The sequence below is a fragment of the Culex quinquefasciatus genome, chromosome 3 (genome assembly GCF_015732765.1).
Source record: "Culex quinquefasciatus strain JHB chromosome 3, VPISU_Cqui_1.0_pri_paternal, whole genome shotgun sequence".
NCBI classification, from domain to species: Eukaryota; Metazoa; Arthropoda; class Insecta; order Diptera; family Culicidae; genus Culex; species Culex quinquefasciatus.
Window position 1 is genome coordinate 27,121,095 of NC_051863.1, and position 19,483 is coordinate 27,140,577.

At 34.8% G+C, this 19,483-nt stretch overlaps 1 protein-coding gene across 2 annotated transcripts in view; it reads left to right on the forward strand.

The window, feature by feature from the left end:
• Window positions 1-19,483, forward strand: part of LOC6050995 (zinc finger protein 704) — a 106,702-nt gene that overhangs the window by 79,873 nt on the left and 7,346 nt on the right. For both annotated transcript variants that reach the window (XM_038265259.1, XM_038265260.1), the window contains one exon: window positions 16,831-16,928. In XM_038265259.1, coding sequence (XP_038121187.1) covers window positions 16,831-16,928 — 98 coding nt within the window. The remainder of the gene's footprint in view (window positions 1-16,830; window positions 16,929-19,483) is intronic.

Sequence of the window (19,483 nt, forward strand, 5' to 3'; positions counted from 1 at the left end):
AGTTAAAAAAAATGTTTATAGGATCTTTTAAAAAAAAACTCTAGATATTTATGAATTTGTAAAGAGAAATTGGCCGAAAAATAAACCATGATGAAACTAAAATTTTAAAAAATATGGAACTCTCAAAAAAATCAAAGCAACATATATTGTCGAAAAAATCTCAATTCCCCAAACCCTGGCAACACTGCTCGTTATCTTTGCAATAGTCAAGTGGGCTCCAGTCCCCCACTATTGAAACATCGACATTCATACAAAAACATCCTCCGCGAAGAGAGAGAGAGCCGAAATCTTGCGAGAGAATTCACAAGAGAGAGAGAGCGTGCTCCTTTTCCCGAAACACCGGGCGGAAAACTGCTGTTCTGATGATGCACACACACACACACACTTGTTCGATGTTTCGGTCCCTGTCCTGTTCAATGTTGGTCGAATCAGGTCGCTTCGTCGTCGTCGTCGTCGTCCTTTCTGAAGGAGCAGCACACAGCCCAGCCGTTTCGTGGCGGAGCCCATTCGCCAGCTGGTCCTCGTGAGCAGTTCCCCGGAAGTCGCACGGACGGAAGTGTTTTTCGTTCTTTCTGGCGTGGAAATTCGATCAAAGTAGGCCAAATTGCACCAGTTTGTGTGGTAATTGGAAAGAGAACACTACAGCTTAGAGAAAACAAATCGGTGAACCTAAACCCCATCGAAAACCAGGTGGGGGAGAAAAAAAACTGCGAATTTTCGCCAAATTTCCTCTCCCCCCGGAAAAACCACCCTGCGTTGCCGGTGCCGGTGCCGGCATTTCCCACCCAACAACTGGGCGTGAAGGTGTGTGTGTGTGTGTTTGTGCGCTGCCCTACAATTACGAAAACGCGAAAAGTACGTACTTTAACAACAAATTGAGGAAAAAAAGTAATAAAAAATAGTTTGTAATAGTGTGAGAGCACGGAAAAAAATAAAAAAAGAAATTAAAAATATTGTTGCTCAAAAGTTTTAACCAAAACCAGAGCATACTTTGAGAGAGAGCGAAAAAAAAAAGAGAGCAAGGAGAGTGAAGTAAAGGTGTAAGTGACACACGGTGTTGTGGTAGGAGGAGGGTTCTGTGAACAGTGGTCACACTGAGAACGAAACGATACCCGGTGAAGACAGCTGCGGCGACGACGACGAGGACGAGGACAAAGGCGGTGGCGGTGGCTGCGGGACGAGGTGCTCTTATGCAAGGAGTTTTCCAAAGAGTAAGCGCACCTTCTTGGAAGAGGGGGGAGAGATTTGGTTTTTTTGTTTACAATTTTTCCTTTATCGTGAGTTGTTTTGATAGTGTTGGTGTAGTTTTGGCGAAACTATAAAAAGTACAACAATTCAAAATTCCAACATTTTTATTAAAATTTATTAGGTTTTTGTTCAAAAATAAAGTCTGGAGTTTTTTTTTAAAAGGTCCAATAAACCAAATTTCCAGTTTTTGCTTTTTGGGTGTTTTTGAAACCGCCTTGAGTCAGGGGTATAAAAAATACTCAAAAAGCAAAAACTAAAAATTTGGTTTATTGTTCCTTTTCAAAAAAAAACTCCAGAAGTATTTTAGGCCGTTGCAAATATTTTTTGAAGTTTATGTCACTCGACTCTGACCAAAGTCGGGGGGGGGGGGGAGGTGAAAAAATGTTTTAAAATGAATTTTACAGGCGTACACTTTCTTTCCAATCACTAGTTTTTAAAATATCGAGGTATTGATGGAATATTTTTTTCGCAAAAAAAATCTTTTTGTGGGACTGTACATTGGTATTTCATAAAAATTTTAAATGTTTACAAAAGACTTCAAACATGCTGAATATGATTATAAACGCGGGAAAATGCATTTTAACTGGTTTTCAAATGATAAAACTTAAATTTTCATTAACATTTTAAAGTTTTTCCAAAAAAAAATTCCCCTGATTAGTCAGGCCAACTTTGAAGGGGGAAGGGGTGACATAAACTTTGAAAAATATAAAAGTTAATGTGAAAATTCAGATGCGTTCATAAATATAATGTATTTTGGTGTGAATTTTTATCTCAACCCTCTAATTTTCCATACAAATTTGGCAGCTGTCCATACAAAAATGCTGCATGAAAATTCAAAAATCGGTATTTTTTGAAGGAATTTTTTGATCGATTTGGTGTCTTCGGCAAAGTGGTAGATATGGATAAGAACTACACTGAAAAAAATGATACACTGTAAAAAAAATTGGTGATTTTTTATTTTACTTTTTGTCACTAAAACTTGATTTGCAAAAAACACTATTTTCAATTTTTTTATTTTTTGAAATGTTTTAAAGAACATCAAATGCCAACATTTCAAATATTTCAAGGTTGTGCAAAAAAATCGTTGAACGAGTTATGAATTTTAGAATCAATACTGATTTATCGATTTTTTTACTTCATTTTTCGATGTTAAATCAAATTTGCAATCAAAAAGTACTCAAGTAAAATTTTGATAAAGTGTACCGTTTTCAAGTTATAGCCATGTTTAGGTAACTTTTTTGAAAATAGCATACCTACAACTTTGCCGAAGACACCAACTCGATAAAAAAAAAACCTTAAAAAGATACCGATTTTTGAATTTTCATGTAACATTTATGTGTGGACAGCTGCTAAATTTGTATGGAAAATTATAAGGACAAACTAATGATGCAAAATGACTTCTTTCAGCCTGATTAAATAATACAAAAAAAATTGAATGACCAAAATCTGCGAGAATTGCTCAATTTGTAGTCTCAAAACCAGGGTTGCGAATGAGCGAGCGCTCACGGAAGGCTTGCTCGCTCCAGCTGGAGCGTGAGTTTTTATCAGGTAGCTCGTGCTCGCTCACGCTCACCGGAGCATTTTGCGCTCACGTGAGCTGGTGAGCCAAAGTAGGTAGTTGTTTTTTCCTGTTGAAGCATCTGCCTGTTTGAAACGAAGTTTCCAGAACTATCTCAGCACAGGCAGCAAAAACAAACAAGAAAGTGGTCGAACAAACAAAAGTAAGCAATGAAATGGATTTGGTCAGCGAACCGAAATTTACTTTCTATTTAAAATCTAAACAATTAACAAAAAACTAAATTCATAATGTAAACATTCAATGACGTGAAGAGATGCACTGTTTGTTCACAAATCAAATCCATATTGGACCATATTGTATTGTTGTTATGTACAAAAAAACGACAATTTATGTATTTTTTTTTAAATAATCTTTTAAACAGTTACAATCATTCATGTTCAAAAAATCATATATAACTTGTAATTGAATATTTTCAGAGGTTTGGTTACGGAAGTGTTGAATAAAATCCACTTGTTGGAAAAAGAGTAAACCTTTTTGTGGTGAAAAATATTGATAATTTATTTGATTAGAGTCAAAAGGGTTATTTCAACCATTAGCAATTTTGAGGCTAATATTTAAAAATAGTACTGTTTCAAAAATGTTACCCTATTTCCTGAAATGTCTGCCAAATAAAGACTAACCTTAAGAAATGATCATCCGTTTCTTATCACTGAATCATTTAAAGATTTAATAAACGCAATAACTTTTTTTTAATAGTAGCTCATTCTGACCCGCAATCTGGAAATGTAGTCAAAACACTGATTAGGTACATAAAACAGTTTAATGTTATATTTTAATCAACGAGGTATTTAACATTGAATCGAACTTGCCAAAGCATAAATCCTCTTGAATCAATTAATTGTTTTGTAAGTTTTTCTAATGTTTACAGGCCCTTTTATTTAGGCGTATATACCCTCCCCCTCACCTCTCTGCTTCAATAAGGCCTTTAAATTCTAAAATATTTATACATTCAACTGTATGTCTAAAAAATGATTTGACCCTTGCGAATCCAACCTTTTATTTTAAAACATGGTTGATGAAAATAAGCTATTCCAATTCATATATCATAAAATTTGTTCACAAAGTCATATTTCCTCAGTCCTACTGCACCTTAAGAAAAAAATCCATCTAGAATTTAAAAAAAAAAACTTTCTCAAAAAAGTTAAATGATTAGCGACACGTCCAAAATGAGCGCTCCGTGAGCGAAATATAAGCGCGAAGGCGAGCGTGGAGCAAACGCGAGCTGAAAAAATCGGAGCAATCGTGAGCGCGGGCAAACGTGAGCTAGCTCGCGCAGTGCTCCTCCTCAGGAATGAGCGAAAAGTGAGCGCTCACGAGCGCGTGGGCGCGTGAGGAACGCAACACTGCTCAAAACTTAAAATTTGTACACAGCAAACAAATGATGGTAAAATTACATCAAGGAACAAGATTTTTTGTCAAAAAAAATTATCATCAAGAACTGGTGAAATTTAGAATTTAACTTTTTTACACATTATTTTACTTATTTTTTACTGTGTACGCATTAAATTGCTCAATTTGAAAAATAAATTGTAAGACAATAAATAAAAATAATTTTTTTTTCTGCTATCTACAAAACAAAATTCACGCGATTATGTTAAAAAAGGGAACCCTACGCTTTATTGTTTTTAATATCCTCAAAAAAAAAAATTACGTCGCGTTTCAATTAAATCATAATTAATTGACCTATTAATCAAAATTTAATCTAGTCATTGACAACTTGCTTGTTTGCTACAGATAAATTATTTATGATATAATTTAGGTATTTATTTTTTTTATAGAAAAAAAAACTGATAGCAAATGCAAACTTAAAAGACCCTACATTTTTTTCAAAAAAATGGAAGAGTCCTTAAAAGTATTAAAGATAGCAATTCTTACGGTTTTTGTTTCAACCACAAAGAAACATATAGAAAGCTTGAATTAATATAATAATTTAACATTTGATGATTTTTGTGTTTCATAAATCATTACTATTAATATCGAGCAATTAAAAAAAATAGTGTGCAAAAAATTAGCTGTTTAGAATATATATATTTTTTTTTTTAATTAAAAAACACATTGAAATTTTACAAAATTGTAAAACATCTTCAAGCTTGCTAATAAAAGATTATAATTAAATACATTTTTCTTTTGTTTTTTTTTCTTCGATTTGCATTAGAATTTTGAGGTTTATTGGAAACATACTTAAAACTTATTCAGTTAATTTATAATCAATATAAGCTTGTTAAAAAAATCTCTTATTGATTTTTTTTTAAATGTAAAAGGCTGTTTGGATTAAACTTTTGAAAAAAAAATGTTTTTTTTTATTTGCTGTATTTCAGCAATCCAATCTTCATTGTCTCTAAGGTTTTTTTTTAATATTCTAAACTTTTCGACCAAAAAATATTTTCAGAAATGGACAATCATCGAGACTATTTTCAACATAAAAAAAATAAATCAATATTAAAATATAAGTCGCTGTATCATGAAAACGGTGCACGTTATCAAAAAATCTGTTAAGTACTTTTCGATTGCAAAAATGATTTTACATTATAAAATTTCTATCTTTCCAAAAAAAAAATAAACTTAAAAACTTAATCACAACTGGTCGGCAAATCTTTTGTGCATACTTTTGTATGGCTATTTAGAAATTGATTTTTTGTGAATAAAATGATCATTCAAAATTTAAAAAAAATCCTGTGCCATTTTTTTAAGTAGTCCTCATCCTATTTTGTATGGACAGCTAACAAAATTGTATGGAGCCTTGTATGGGTGAACCAATGATGACAAAAAATGACTTCTTTGGTCATAAGGGATGTTTGAGCCAATTCAAAAAATATAAATAAAGTCCACTTCCAGAGAACTGCTCAGATGTAAATTTACACGTTTTCGAGGTATTATTACACATTTTTGCTGACACGAAATCATTCCACAGTCCTAAATTCCCCAAATTCAATTCAATTGTAACAAAAAGGTAAAGTGTTGGAAAATTTATTTTTATTAGATTAGAAATTAGATTTGTCATAAACTTTCAACTTATCTAAATATTTAATAGTAGTTTATGCAACAAATTGCAAAAAGAGGATTTTTTCAGCACGAGTCGTACATTTATCCAACGAGCACCCATTTCAGTGCTGAAAAGTAGAACTTTTCAGCATTTATTTTGAAAAATTCGATTCGATTCTGTTATTTTCGGTACAGGAAAGTAGGCTATTTCGTCGTTCAAGAATGAAAGGAAAAGTAAGTAGTTTCACGACGGAATTGCAAAAATAATATTTTTGGGATTATGAACGAAAGGCAGATTTTAGACTCTTGTCAGATGCGCCTTCTGCGATCGTTGTCAACTTCAGGCCAAGCAGTTGCCATGTGAGTAAATTTTGGGCCAGAATTTGTTTGAACATTTGATTGCGTACATTGAAAGTAATCAACCACGCGGTTCATCAGCTGCCACAAGTTCACAAACCAACTGAGCAAATCTTACCAGGAAAACCAATTCACAATTTTTCGCTCCGTTCAGGTTCAATGTCATACCACGCTGTGGCGAGATCTTATCCGCAAATGAAGTACAACAGCTAACGGTTAGCAACTAGAGCTTTTGGCAATTAATTATCCCTAACTCACTGCGTGAGTGGCCACATTCCGGAATAATTAGGAGTATAATCCCCTTTTTTTTCGGGATGTCTTCCCCGACCCGGGAGCTAGCAAGATTAATGGCCCGCTTGCAGGTTACAAAATGGCCGCCCACAAGCGAAGCCGACCATAACCTGCGTTACTTGGCGTTGGGTAGCCTACTATGTTGCGTGTTGAGTGCTGTATGCGTAAGTATATACTCGATTATGCTGGAGTTTGCACGCACCCAACATAATTATGCCAAGAGAGAGAGAGCTCAACAAAATAAAGCAGGGAGTCCCATGTACTGGGGGGGAGTGTGGATGTAATGGTGCGGCGACACTCAGCGAAGAGAAATAAATAGGTTTCGGGATCATCGGGAAGAAAGTTGCTCACCACCCACACTTCATACATTCGGCGGTGGGTCCCGGAATCGGTGCCGGGAGGATCCCGGCAAAACACTTCCTATGTATACGCCATCCCGAATGTTGTCCAAACAGAGTCCTGTGAAAACATCGGGATTTTCTGCCACCCACTGGCGAGCTACATAAATTGTATTACATTGTAAGGCCACCCCCCGCTCGCCCACACGCAACTCTCTTGGTAGTGGTGTAACCTATTTACCTCCAGCAGGCATAGTTAATGGTGCCAGAAGTTCCTCCATGCTTTTCCCCTCGTCACCGATTTTGGGTTCCTGCAGGGAAAAACCGGGAAGCCTTGGGCTTGATTAAGGTGGCTTGAGCCATTCACACACTCACTCGAAAAGTGGATCGATTTTCCGCCATTTTCGATTCCCGGCCGGTTTTCGGGACTTCCCTCTATCCCAGAAAATCACGAACCACAGATAAATAGGTACAATTTTGCAACTCTTCAAGATTTCCACTGAATTAAAAAAAAAAAACAAGCAAACTGTCAAATCCACTTGTCTGTGGCCAACACCGCCGCGAATATGTTAGCATTTTGATTGATAGATTAGAGAGGGGCCTTCCACGGCGAGTGCTGGAAGAAGCTTTTTCTGGGTTCTAGAGTGTGTTCCCCAACGCGCCTGTACCCATAAATCATTGTCCCTAGGGAAGGTTCTCCCGAAAAGAAGAAGAAAAAAAGTGAAAAGGCAAAAAAGCTTTTAGTTTGATCCTTTCCCCAACCCCACTTTTCTTGGCAAGCAAACAAAAAAGAAAAAGGAAAAAAAAACTTTGTATGTCGATGAATTTTGGTAGTGAAATGGCTTGAAAGGAAAAATAATCAATTTTTCAAACATTCTTATATGACGCGGTGAGCAACGCAATGGAGAATGTGTTAAGATAGGCCTTGATGAATAAATACAATAGATCTTGATTTCTACAAAACTCTTTTTACAGAAATTTCAAGGGTCCGTTGCCTAAATTTAACGGATTTTTTTTATTTTTTTGTGACAAAAAATATTTAAAAAAAAATTAAGTTAAAAGAGGCATAATAAATCAATGCCAATACAATTAAAAGAAAAAGAAACAAAATTATGTCGGAATTTGTAAATTTGATGAAAAAACCTGTACACGCGATTGAAAACTACCTCATTATTGATAATCTTAAGCAAACCTTTTTCATGTTTGACAGCTCGCCAAACTCGCAATCTTGATTACGGCAAACCTGCAAACAAACAAAGCAGGCAAACTGTCAAATACGAAAAAGTGCAAAAAAGTGCGAAGTTGTTTGTTTGTTTGTTTGTCATAGTCTAATACCACCTTAACTACCGATTTTCGGTTATTTTTTTTTCAAACTTTATCGATTTTTTATCTGTAAATTGACACATTTTATGATGTAATATTACACTATATGTTCTGGCACAAAATCTGTTCACATTCCCACGAATTTATTTAATTTATTTACAATTTAGAAGGCACTGATACTTATGGAATCGTGTTATCAACCGATAAAATTTTTTTTTTGGAATATCAATTTATTTTCATGTAATGTTATCGTTAAAACCCTATAATTAATTTAATTTGTTCAAGATTTTGCCGTTTTAACCTTCTTCAAATCGTCCTCCTAAACACCCATTTTTTTTTTATCTGAAAGAATTTTTCTTCAAGGTCTATTTGTTGTTAAAACTACAGATTTGTTTGATCCAATTTAGCATTTTCCATGTATTTGAGCTACTACTTCGTGCATCTTTTTAAACTTAATATCGAAAACGAGAATACCTTTGACAAATTTTAAAAGGGCCAAACATTGAATATTACGCCCATTTAAAATGCTAGTCTTGATTCAACAAATTTCAAAGTATTTTTTTCGAAAAGATCGGAAAATTTCACGAATTTTTCATGTGTTAAAATTGAAAATCGGACCATTATTAGCTGAGATATGGTCATTAGAAAATGGTGGGTTGTTTTGGTGGGATTAAGAAATTTCAATTTTCTTGTTTTTTTTTCTTAAAGCGGCTCTATCTCAGCAACCCGAGGTCCAATCTTCAATGTCTCTTAGAAAATTTTATAGCAAATTTTCTGAAATTGTAAAAAAAAAATATTTTTAGAAACGGTCACTCATGGTCACTATTTTTAAAAATTGAAAAACTGCAAATATTTCGCTAAAATCAAACTTTCGGTGCACCCAAAATTCAGAATCGAGATAATCGTTCTCTCAAAATTTATTGAGGGCTCAGTGCCAAAATCGATAGAATAATGGTACCAACTCACACCATCATAACAAATGAGTTCATTCGTTAGTTGAATCAATAAATCTCCAACAAGTGTCATACATCGACTTCTGACTTCTCCATGGTCACCAAGCTGTGGTGGCCGAGGCAGCTAAGTCATTGGATTGGTTTGTCAAAGGTCTCTGGTTCGATTCCCGTTGTCAACACTTTTGGTTTTTTGTTTGACGGATGAACTTTTTTTGCAAATGAACCTCGAGAGAATAGTTCTATCGCCCATCTCGAGCTGTGTTCTCTGCGTCCGTGAATGGTACCACTATTCTCTCGACTCGAGACCATCATTCTCTCGGACTAGCGCTGCCAGTTTTGGGTGTGGCTATATCTTGAAAACGGAGCCCTTTATCAAAAAATCTGTAAAGTACTTTTCGATTGAAAATTCAATTTTGCATTAAAAAATAATGTCAAACTTGTTTTTGCATGAAACTTCGATTTTTTCCAAAAATCATTGTTTTTTCAAAAATTTATAACTCGGCGGCAGATTTTTTGACCTTGTTTCGCTATGGCTCAAAAGTTGCGGATTTTTGTCCCCTAAAACATATCAAAAAATCTCGAAATTCAAAAATACGTATTTTTGGGAAATTGAGTTTTAGTAAAAAAAAGTTGATAAAAAAACTGCAATTTTTTTCCGTGTACCTATTTTTTTCTGAAAAGTCCTCAACAATACCTACAACTTTGCCGCAGACACCAAATTGATCAGAAAATTCACTCAAAAGTTACAGCTGTTTGAATATTTACATACCATTTTTGTATGGACAGCTGCCAAAATTGTATGGAGACTTGTATGGGTGAACCAATGACGCAAAATAGCATATTTGGTCATAGGGAAGGCCTCCATAAAGTTTGAGCCAAATCAAAAAATACAAATAAAATCCATTTCCGGTTTTGGTATTGCTCACATTGTTTTTGAAGAAATCTTAATTTGGCTACATTTTTTTGCCTAAACTTCTCTATGGTTCAAAAGTTGCGGGTCGATGCCTTCTGAAAAAAATTCATAAAAAAAGTATAAACTGTTTTTTGGAAATTTAATTCTTGTCAATCATAAAGGTGAATTAAAAAATTGGACATTTTTTCCGTAAACCTACATAGTTTGCAAATAGTCCAATTCTTACAACTTTGTCGAAGACAAACCTTTGAATACTAACGTGCCATTTTTGTAACGTCATGATTCGAAATCCGGACACTTAGTAGCATATCATTTTTGTTATAGCTGGCAAAAAATCATGTAATAAGTTGGAAATGTAGAAATATCATCAGGATGTAGTATAAACAGTCAGTTTCAAGAAAATGCATGCAAAATATGTATTTTCTAACAATTTTTCATCAGAATTTTAAAATTAAAATGACTTGTTGTGCTTCGAATCCCGGACACTGCTAAAAGCTGATTCGAATTCCGGACACTCGATTTTACTTATGAATCGCACTAACTTCGACTGAAATGTTAGTGAATGGCATTCTTTAGGTCTCAAATAAGCTGTTAACATCAAAACAATCGATAGTTTAAATATAAATTTGCTAGAATTTAAGGAAATCTAAACCATAAATTTCTGCTTTGCCTTCCCGGTGCTTCGAACGTCTATGAAATATTTCAAGTGAAATGTTTCACATTTTTGGTAAACTTATAATTTTATTGTATTTAATTGTTTTGGCATTAACTATAGCGTTCAAACAAACTTTAAATGAAAGTTGATGTATAGGAATCCATCAAATAACACAGTTTTGACATTCATAATGTGAACTATATCCAAATAATTGATAAAACAAGATGAAGTGTCCGGGTTTCGAAGCGTCCGGGAATTCGAATCATGACGTTATAGACAGCTGCCAAAATTGTATGGAGACTTGTATGAGTGAACCAATGGCACAAAATGGCTTCTTTGATCATAGGGAAGACAAAGTTTGGGACAAATCAAAAACATAAAAAAATGCAGGATAAATTAGAGTTTCAAACACTTCTCAGAGAGTGTATGAACTATTCGTGTTTATTGCTGGATTGTCGTTTTTTTGGTTTTAAGAAGAATTCTAGATTCAATTGATTGTTGTCTTCCAAGTATTCTGTACATTTCAAACTTCATGCCTTCTCAACAATAATCTCTTTATGGCTTAATTCGGTGGAATACTTTGCTCTGCCAGAAATTCTCCAATAAATAAGTAATGCCGATGATAACAATTCGCACCAAACCATCAAGACCTCCTCCACAAAAAAAAGAACAGAAAGGAAAACATTAAGCATAATGAAGTATACAACATCCAACTTTATGCTGAGCCACGCAAACAAATTATCCAGTTCCGTTGAATGAACCGCGGCCATATCTGCGCCATCAGAACAAGAACAGGAAGAAACTCTCACTTTCGTAATTTTCCTCGCTCGCGAGGAAAACGCCATTCATAGATAGGCAGCAAGTGCCAACAACAGCTCATAAAAATGAAACTTTGAGCAGCATTTAGCTGTTTGGAAATTTGATTATGTTTCACCAACCTTCAGTCAAAGAAGCATCCGCGACATTAAGGGGGGAAGGCCATCTGGTCAGGAAAATCGCGGGCTCGCTAGCTCAAACACACAGCGCGCGCAATAATAATCAAGGGAAAAGCGCGAACCCAAGTGTTTGTACACAACACACACACACACATCAGGGAAACGCACAAAAAAATCACACTTTGTTAAGGGATATGGGCGGGATGAAGTGGAAGTGGGGGACTCGATCCTAACTAGGTCAATCGATATTTACGCTTTCGCTGGTTTGTTCCCTGTTAACTTCCCTTGAAAACAAATTACATTTCCTCCATCCACTACTGCTCTACCCCTGTAAAAATACATAGAACTGTATGTACTTCAACACCATTACACATACATAACCAAAACAACCCGGAAGCGAGTTAAGGCAGTGTGCGTGAGAGATCCTGTAGGATTCGGTTTCGAACGGTCCATCGAAAAAAAAAACGGGGGAAATGGGGAAGCTTTCCGGGGAGGGAAAATGCCGGTTTTGTTGGAGGGCGCGCAAAAAGCTTTGACTTCACCACTGCCAAACTGGTCGGTGTTTAGAACATTGGATGGAAACCTCGGGATATTGAGCCGGGAATCTATTGAACGATGGTGTAGGCTTAACATGATTGGTTTCAATAAGCTTGAGTTATGTGTTTTGGGCACTGTGTGATGGGTCACAATGACACTGATTCAATGAACAGGGGGAGGTGATTTAAGCTGCGGTTTAATCGCAATACATTAACGGAGTTGGTTAATCTTGGCTGAGCTTAAAATCTCTTGGAATGATTTTCGAATGCTGTTTCATTGCACTTGACTAGACTTTTTATTTGTAAACAACCATGTGTCTCCATTTTTAGGCAAATTTATTGATTAAGCAAAGTAAAATTTAGAAACTTTCGTTACAGCAAAAACTGCGCCGGCAGAATCGCATGCAAAAACCTGAATATCACCTTTGTAAGAAAGTCGTCAAAAAAAATGTTAATCAATAGGATTCAAACCCGGAACGCATCCAGAAAGGACTGTGCCTTAGTGCCTTTGGCTATCACTCCAGCTTTTCGGCCAAATAGGTAGGGGAAAGTGGGGCAAGTGTAACAAGCTAAGGAAATGATCGTTATAACTCATTAAAAACGTTAAAAAATCTGTCGGATTTTTTTTATAATCATCTTATTCCAGGTCTTGACTAAGACTTTGATGGAACAAGTTTAAAAAAAAAAACCCTGTTTTTAATGTAAATTTATTTTTTTAATTTTTAATTTTTCGTACGTTCTACTCAACTAGTGGGGCAAGACGAACAACCCGTTGGGGCAAGAGGAACAATGCATGAAACAACATGTTAATTTGCTATCAATTGAACTATTATCACTTAGATACATCAGATTAGAATGTTTTTGAAACGTTTAATTCATTTTTAGATTAAATATTAATATTTTACAATAAATTTGATCGTTTTTACGAAAAAAATATTTTCTAGATGATTAAAAGCAAATTTTCCTAATATCACTATATTTTGTATGGACAATTTTTTTAAACAACAATTTTTTTAAGTACTTTTATGTATTTATTTCCAAATCAAATATGTTGTTGCAGCAATTCGTATTATTTTTCATATCAAAAATCCATATGGTACACATGCCCCACCTGAACAAAATTTTTCAAAAGCTCTTAACAAAAAATAACCAAAAGTTAAATCATACTTTATAATAGGTGCAAGTCATTGGTAGGGACACTACTGATCTTGGAAAAATAGCATTTTGATAAAATGACCCGAAGCCTTATTTTATACTGTCCAAATATTATAAGAAAACAAAGGTAGTAGAATCAGCTAATTGCATTGCTAGCAACAATTCCTCATACTGGAAATAATCAAAATTGTAAAAATTACGGCTGTACGAGCGATTGTTCCCCTATCCCATACAGATGGGCTACATATTTCTGTGTGTAACATTCCACAGTGGGCGAAATGGAACCCAGAATCGGACATAATTGAACGCGGCTGGTTCCCTGGTATTAAAATAATGTTTCTTATGTAAAAAAAAACGGGGAATCGATTGGTGATGCTTTCATCCACCGCACGAAACGGCAAAGGGTCCGTTTTGCCCCAATTCCCCATTTTTCTACCATTTTTCTTAAAAATCAGTCTGTATTTAAAGCGGAGGCTTCATGCGGCCATCCAAAATGCACTTAACTCATGTGAAAATATCTGAGAAATCCAGTAAAAATAACCACTTGCACCGCAAAAATCATTTAGGGTCCATTTAACCCCAATCCCGCTATAAAAAATGGGGAATTGGGGCAAAATGGACCCTTTGTCGTTTCGTGCGGTGGATGAAATCATCACCAATCGATTCCCTGGAATTCTTATTACATAAGAAACACTATTTTTCATACCAGGGAATCATTTAAGTCCGATTTTGGGTTCCATTTCGCCCACTGTGCATTCCTTAAAATTGCTGCTCAATTTGGATGAATATTCAGGGAAAAAAATTTTTTTTATTGGACTTTGCATTACCGAATCTGTTGTTGCCCAAGTATCATTTTTTTTTCAGGAGTTCTACAAGAGCTCTTCAAGATAGCTACAGCATAGCAGTTTGGACCGCGGTAGGATAAAATTCTCTTCAAAATTTCTTCAGGAGTTTGGAAGAGTGCTTGAAGAGAGTTTTATCCTACCGCGGTCCAAACTGCTATGCTGTAGCTATCTTCAAGAGCTCTTGTAGAACTCGTAAAAAAAATGTTACTTGGGTGTTAATTTTATCTAAATAATGTGTAAAGATACTTTGAACATTATTGTAATTATTTCAATAAAAAAAATGCATAGATAGTAAAAAAATTAAAATCATATTACATCCGGGAATGGTGACAGATTATGTGTTAAAAAAATTACATTATGAATTGATGTAATTTTCATCATTTTCATTCGAATGTGTACACGTTATTTAGGTAAAATTACTAAAAAAAGAAGTAAGTTACCAAACTTATAATAATATTACCATCATTTTTTATTCTAATAAACTGAAGTAAAAAAATGAATAAGAACAACATACAAATTCAATATGTTAACATTAAATATGTTCTGAAAAAAGAGGAAATTCACCTAAATTTTAGAGCAAAGGTTAAATTCAGCAGAAACTGATAAAAATGTCACCAGCTCTTGATGTAAAATGACACTTTTTGTCGCAAAATGGGTCAAAATTCCCGGATGTAAATAATATTATCATCTTGTTTTTACTCTAAAGATACTTCTTCAAAATAATATTAATTTTTTTTATAAAGTTTTTAAGTCCACAGGTTTTGAATGTCCAATAAAATTGATCTTTGACAAATTTATAGAACGATGGTGAAAGTGATTATTGTAGCATAATCAGACTGAAAAGAAGGTTTTTTGATAGTTTGTGGATTGTTAAATTAGTTATTTGAAACTTCTAGTTTTCTAAAAAGTCACCTAATACCTTGCGTATTTTTTTAAATTGCCTACCTGTTCAAAAGTCTTAACAGTTATCAAGTTTGAATACAGTGATATAGTTGTAAACATTCGATTTTTTCAATTTCAATATGAATTAACATGATAAACTTTACAAAAATTCAAAATATTTTTTCTTTGGATCTGTAATGCTAAAAATGAATATCAACGCAGGAAGATATATTTTAGTTATTTATTTCAGCCTATTGCATGTTTATTTTCTTTGAAATTTTAGAAATTTGTGACATTTCTATATATATTCTATATTGAGCGACAATTTTTTTGAAAAAATAATTGCAATGACTAAACTGCCGCATAAATGTTCCAAAGGTGAAAACTGCATTTCAGCATACACATTTTGTTGTCATTGCCTGAAATTTCAATTTATTCATTTTTTTTCTCTATAAATATATCAAACAAATGAAAAAAAAAATGTAATTGCTCAGCGATTCCATAAAACATCATCATGCATGTTTTCTACGTCCTTTTATTTGATCAAAACTTCATCATTTACTCATAAAAACATTACATAAACATAAGTAAAAAAATAGGAAATCCTTATTTTTTTCAATCTTCTTCAAGCTAGATAAAATTTATTGCCTATTAAAAATAAACATTTTTGGGTTTATCTTCCAGATTATCATCTTTTCTTTGAAAAGTCAGTCGCTAAATGATTATCACACCGATTTTTTTCTGTTTTAGATTCAATTATTGATTCAAAATAATCCTAAGTATGAAAGTGGTTCTAAATTTGAGTTTGGTTGCTTTTAAAAAAAATCATCTCTTTATAAAACCGCCAAATTCCGCGGACTTCGAGTGCACTCTTTCATGCAAAAACCTCAAACAAAGGTTTGACCACATGCTGAAAATTTGGTTGTTCCTTTTTTTCCAGGGCAACCATCGCACCCTTCCTCGCTCCCTCCCCCTCTCTCCGTGGAAGGATGAAGCCCCTTCTCGGGCACAAAATGTGTGTCAGGTCAAACCCCACATCGCCACACTCCAGCAGCCCGTTGGCCAACTTTGTAATGCACTGGCAACACTGCCAGTCACCGACGGACGATCAGCACAGTGGCAGCCCGGCACGGTTCCCGGCTATGCTGCCTGCCGCTTTTATGTGCAGGGAAAATTACACCCCTGAAACCCGGGGAGGGGGGGGGGGGGTGTTCGGGGGGAACACCCTTATGTACTATGCTGCTGCTGCTCCAGAGTGGTGATGATTTTTCCCCACTCACACTTGCGACGAGAGCGAATCGACTTTTCCAACGTACGAATACATTGTAAAGGTCCGCGTCGTCGTCGTCGTCGTAGTCGTCAACACAAAATATGTAACGCGGTGCCGCCGCACTAAAATAGGTCAGAATTTTGCGCTGCTGGAACCGACTTGGGTCAGGAACAGGCAGCGATTGTGTCCCTTTTCCCGAAAACGACGCGGAGTCCCGCGCGAGCGACCGTTCGAATCGGTTTGTTTTGTGAAAAAGTGGGGTTAAAAGTGCAACACCAGGAGTAGCAACAGGATGATGATCCGATCGTTGATGGCCGCCACCGCGGCCGGTCATCACGGGTTGGATTTGAGCGCGCCGAGCAGCCGCTCCTTTGTGGCCCGCCGGACGATGGTGTTTAAGCCAAAGGTTGTCAACACAAACCACCGAAAAAAAAATTATCATGGAAATTATTCGTCTTTCATCCCCCTCTTGCAGTTACAGCAACTCAGTTTGACCCAGTTTTACACCAGCCAGCAGCATCGCTAATCAAAACCATTCTCTCTCTCTGCTTTTGCTTTCGTTTTGCAGGCCAGCCAACCGATCTACAAATGCACCTGGAAGGGTTGTGGTGTCATCTACACGTCCTGTTCTGAGATTACGGCCCACGTCCGAAACGCACATCTGGGGTGAGTACAAGCGCAAAATCGGGTGGAATCCAACGTTGAAAAGCACCATGCTGCTCCACGTCGTGTTTTGAAGAGGGTGGTTACAGAAATTTGAAGAATGCGACTCGCGTTTGCACCGATTAGATGTTGAGTGGAAATTTGACAATGCGAAATGATTCAATTTTAGGACTTCAATTTGTGATTGAATCTAATCTAATGGAATCATACTGACCATTGTAGAGAAGTGTTCAAAGTGCTTCTAGAAGAAGTTTTCATAAAATTTTGACATGATTTCGAATCGGAAAACGGAATGCATTTTCGGATTCTTTAGACAATTTTCCACTAGGACAAGGTAATATAAGTTTGTTAATAATGAATATTATATGTTTTTGATACATAATTCAAAAACATCTCCAGATTTATTGGCATTGTCAGTAATACAAATTTCATATAAAGTGTGAAAACTTTTGATTCGTGTTTTGAATTCAGTTTAAAATGCTAAACAAAATTTAACGAATTTCAGGCAAAACTCTGACTTTTTAACATTTTTACCTGAAATTTATATGTATTTTGTTAAACAACTTATAAATTTAATTAACTTAACAAAGATTTTTTTTCTTGAAAACTATATCAGCAACCTCATGGTAAATTTGACGTAAAAATAAAATTTGAACATCTTAAATCTCATTTAAACAAGAAAAACTATGACTATCAATAAAGTCACCACGGTGTTCAAAAAAATAATTTTCATCGCTACTTTTTTTAAAACACTATTTAAAAAAAATCAAAAATAATGCATGGCCTACCCTAGTACATGTTATAAAAATACTAGTCTTTAGAAAATCCTTACCAGTTGGAAAATATTCCAAAACTAAATTAAAATTCTATCAACGTATTCACTTATTAAATGAATTCACTACACAATAAACAAAAAAGTTGATTTTTTTAAGATTACAAATTTGGATGGTTGAGTATAACTTCTTTTTCACCAGTTCTTGATGTAAAATTACAAATTTTTATGTAAATTTTGCCAATGCAACGGTAAAAAATCCCACCTGATTCTGTTAGGTTTTCATCTTATTTTATTTTTTTGTTCATGGAAAATTAAACCCTATAAATTCCGCTTAGATTTAAGTATTTTTTGTTTAAAGAAATATGGAATTCGTCGTCTTAAATTTGTTCTTGTGTTTTAAGCGTTATTAGCACTTTTGAAATATTGTACGATCAGTTCCTAGCTGGACTCGGTCGCTGGAAACGACCGGCGACTCAACGACCGACGTAATAGGCGGCGGGCCAGATGCGGGCATAAAAATGTCAAAATCTCTTCCCCCCTCACTTCGTCTCACCATCCAGCTGCAGCTTTGTTGACAAACAAACGGAGCACGCGGTCGCATGATGTCGGCATCGAGCCAGAATTAGGGGTGATCATGTGTTTAAAAATGAAAGTTTTTTCAAGAAAAATTATATTTTTCCGACCGAATAAAAAAGTTCCTGATGTCGTAGAAGTGATAAAAAAGCAAAATTTTAATCCATAATTTTTCTACAAATTGAATTTTTTCACTCCAACTGGGAACCCCTAGGTCTATCCACGACCGTTTCCAATGACCGTGAGAAGATGCCAGAAAATCCAGCTACGAGCAAAATCCACAATACTCAACTTAAGAAATAAAACCTAAATAATTTTAAAACAATAGAAAGGCACGTTCATTTAAGTTTTACAATAATCCAAAATTAATTTAAAAACTAAAAATCTGTCAAAATTCGACGAAATCTGTGAACCTTTGAAATCTGATTTCAGATTTATCAAGTAATCTGGCAACCCTGGTCGTAATCAACATTATGTTTTTTTTTTAAACTGAAACGACTGCTCCAAAAACAGCATAAATGGAATAAAATAAATAAATAGCTAATTATACAATAAAATATGAAAACAAAAAACTGCCAAAATGAAATATATTTCATTTTGCCCTTTCTTTGTTTTCCTATTTTATTGTAATTAAGCAAATTAGCTTTTTTGCTTTGAAAGCAACATTACTTTTGTGAAAAAAAGTTTCAAAAATATCTGCAGCAACAATTTACCGGCAACCGATTTTGAATTTCTGCACATTCGCTGAAGTGTGTTTGTGTATTGAAAAGCATATTTTTTCAGATTCTAAAAAAAATATTAAATTATCAAAATTGTAAACAAAAAAAGTTAAACAAATGTTGTACAAAAAAAACTTTTTTATGGTATTTTTTAAGTTTATGTCGCCCCCCCCCCCCCCTCTCCCTTCAAAATCAGGGGGCAAAAAAAATATTTTCACTTTTCACTATTTAAACAACTAATTTTGCAAAACTTTTGATAGAAGCTTGCTTGCTCACTTCTTATAGGGCTATTTATCACTCGATTTCAGTTGAAAACGCTTTTAATTAGCTTTAATTGAATGTCAAAGTTCTGACCTGCCAACATTAGAGGCACGCTGGAATTAGATGCTGTTCCCCTAAATAAGATAAATAATATAATGCCCTCTTGAAAAAAAAACATTGAGAAAATAAACTTTGTGTCAGATTTGCTTTATGTTGATAAAGTTTTTCTC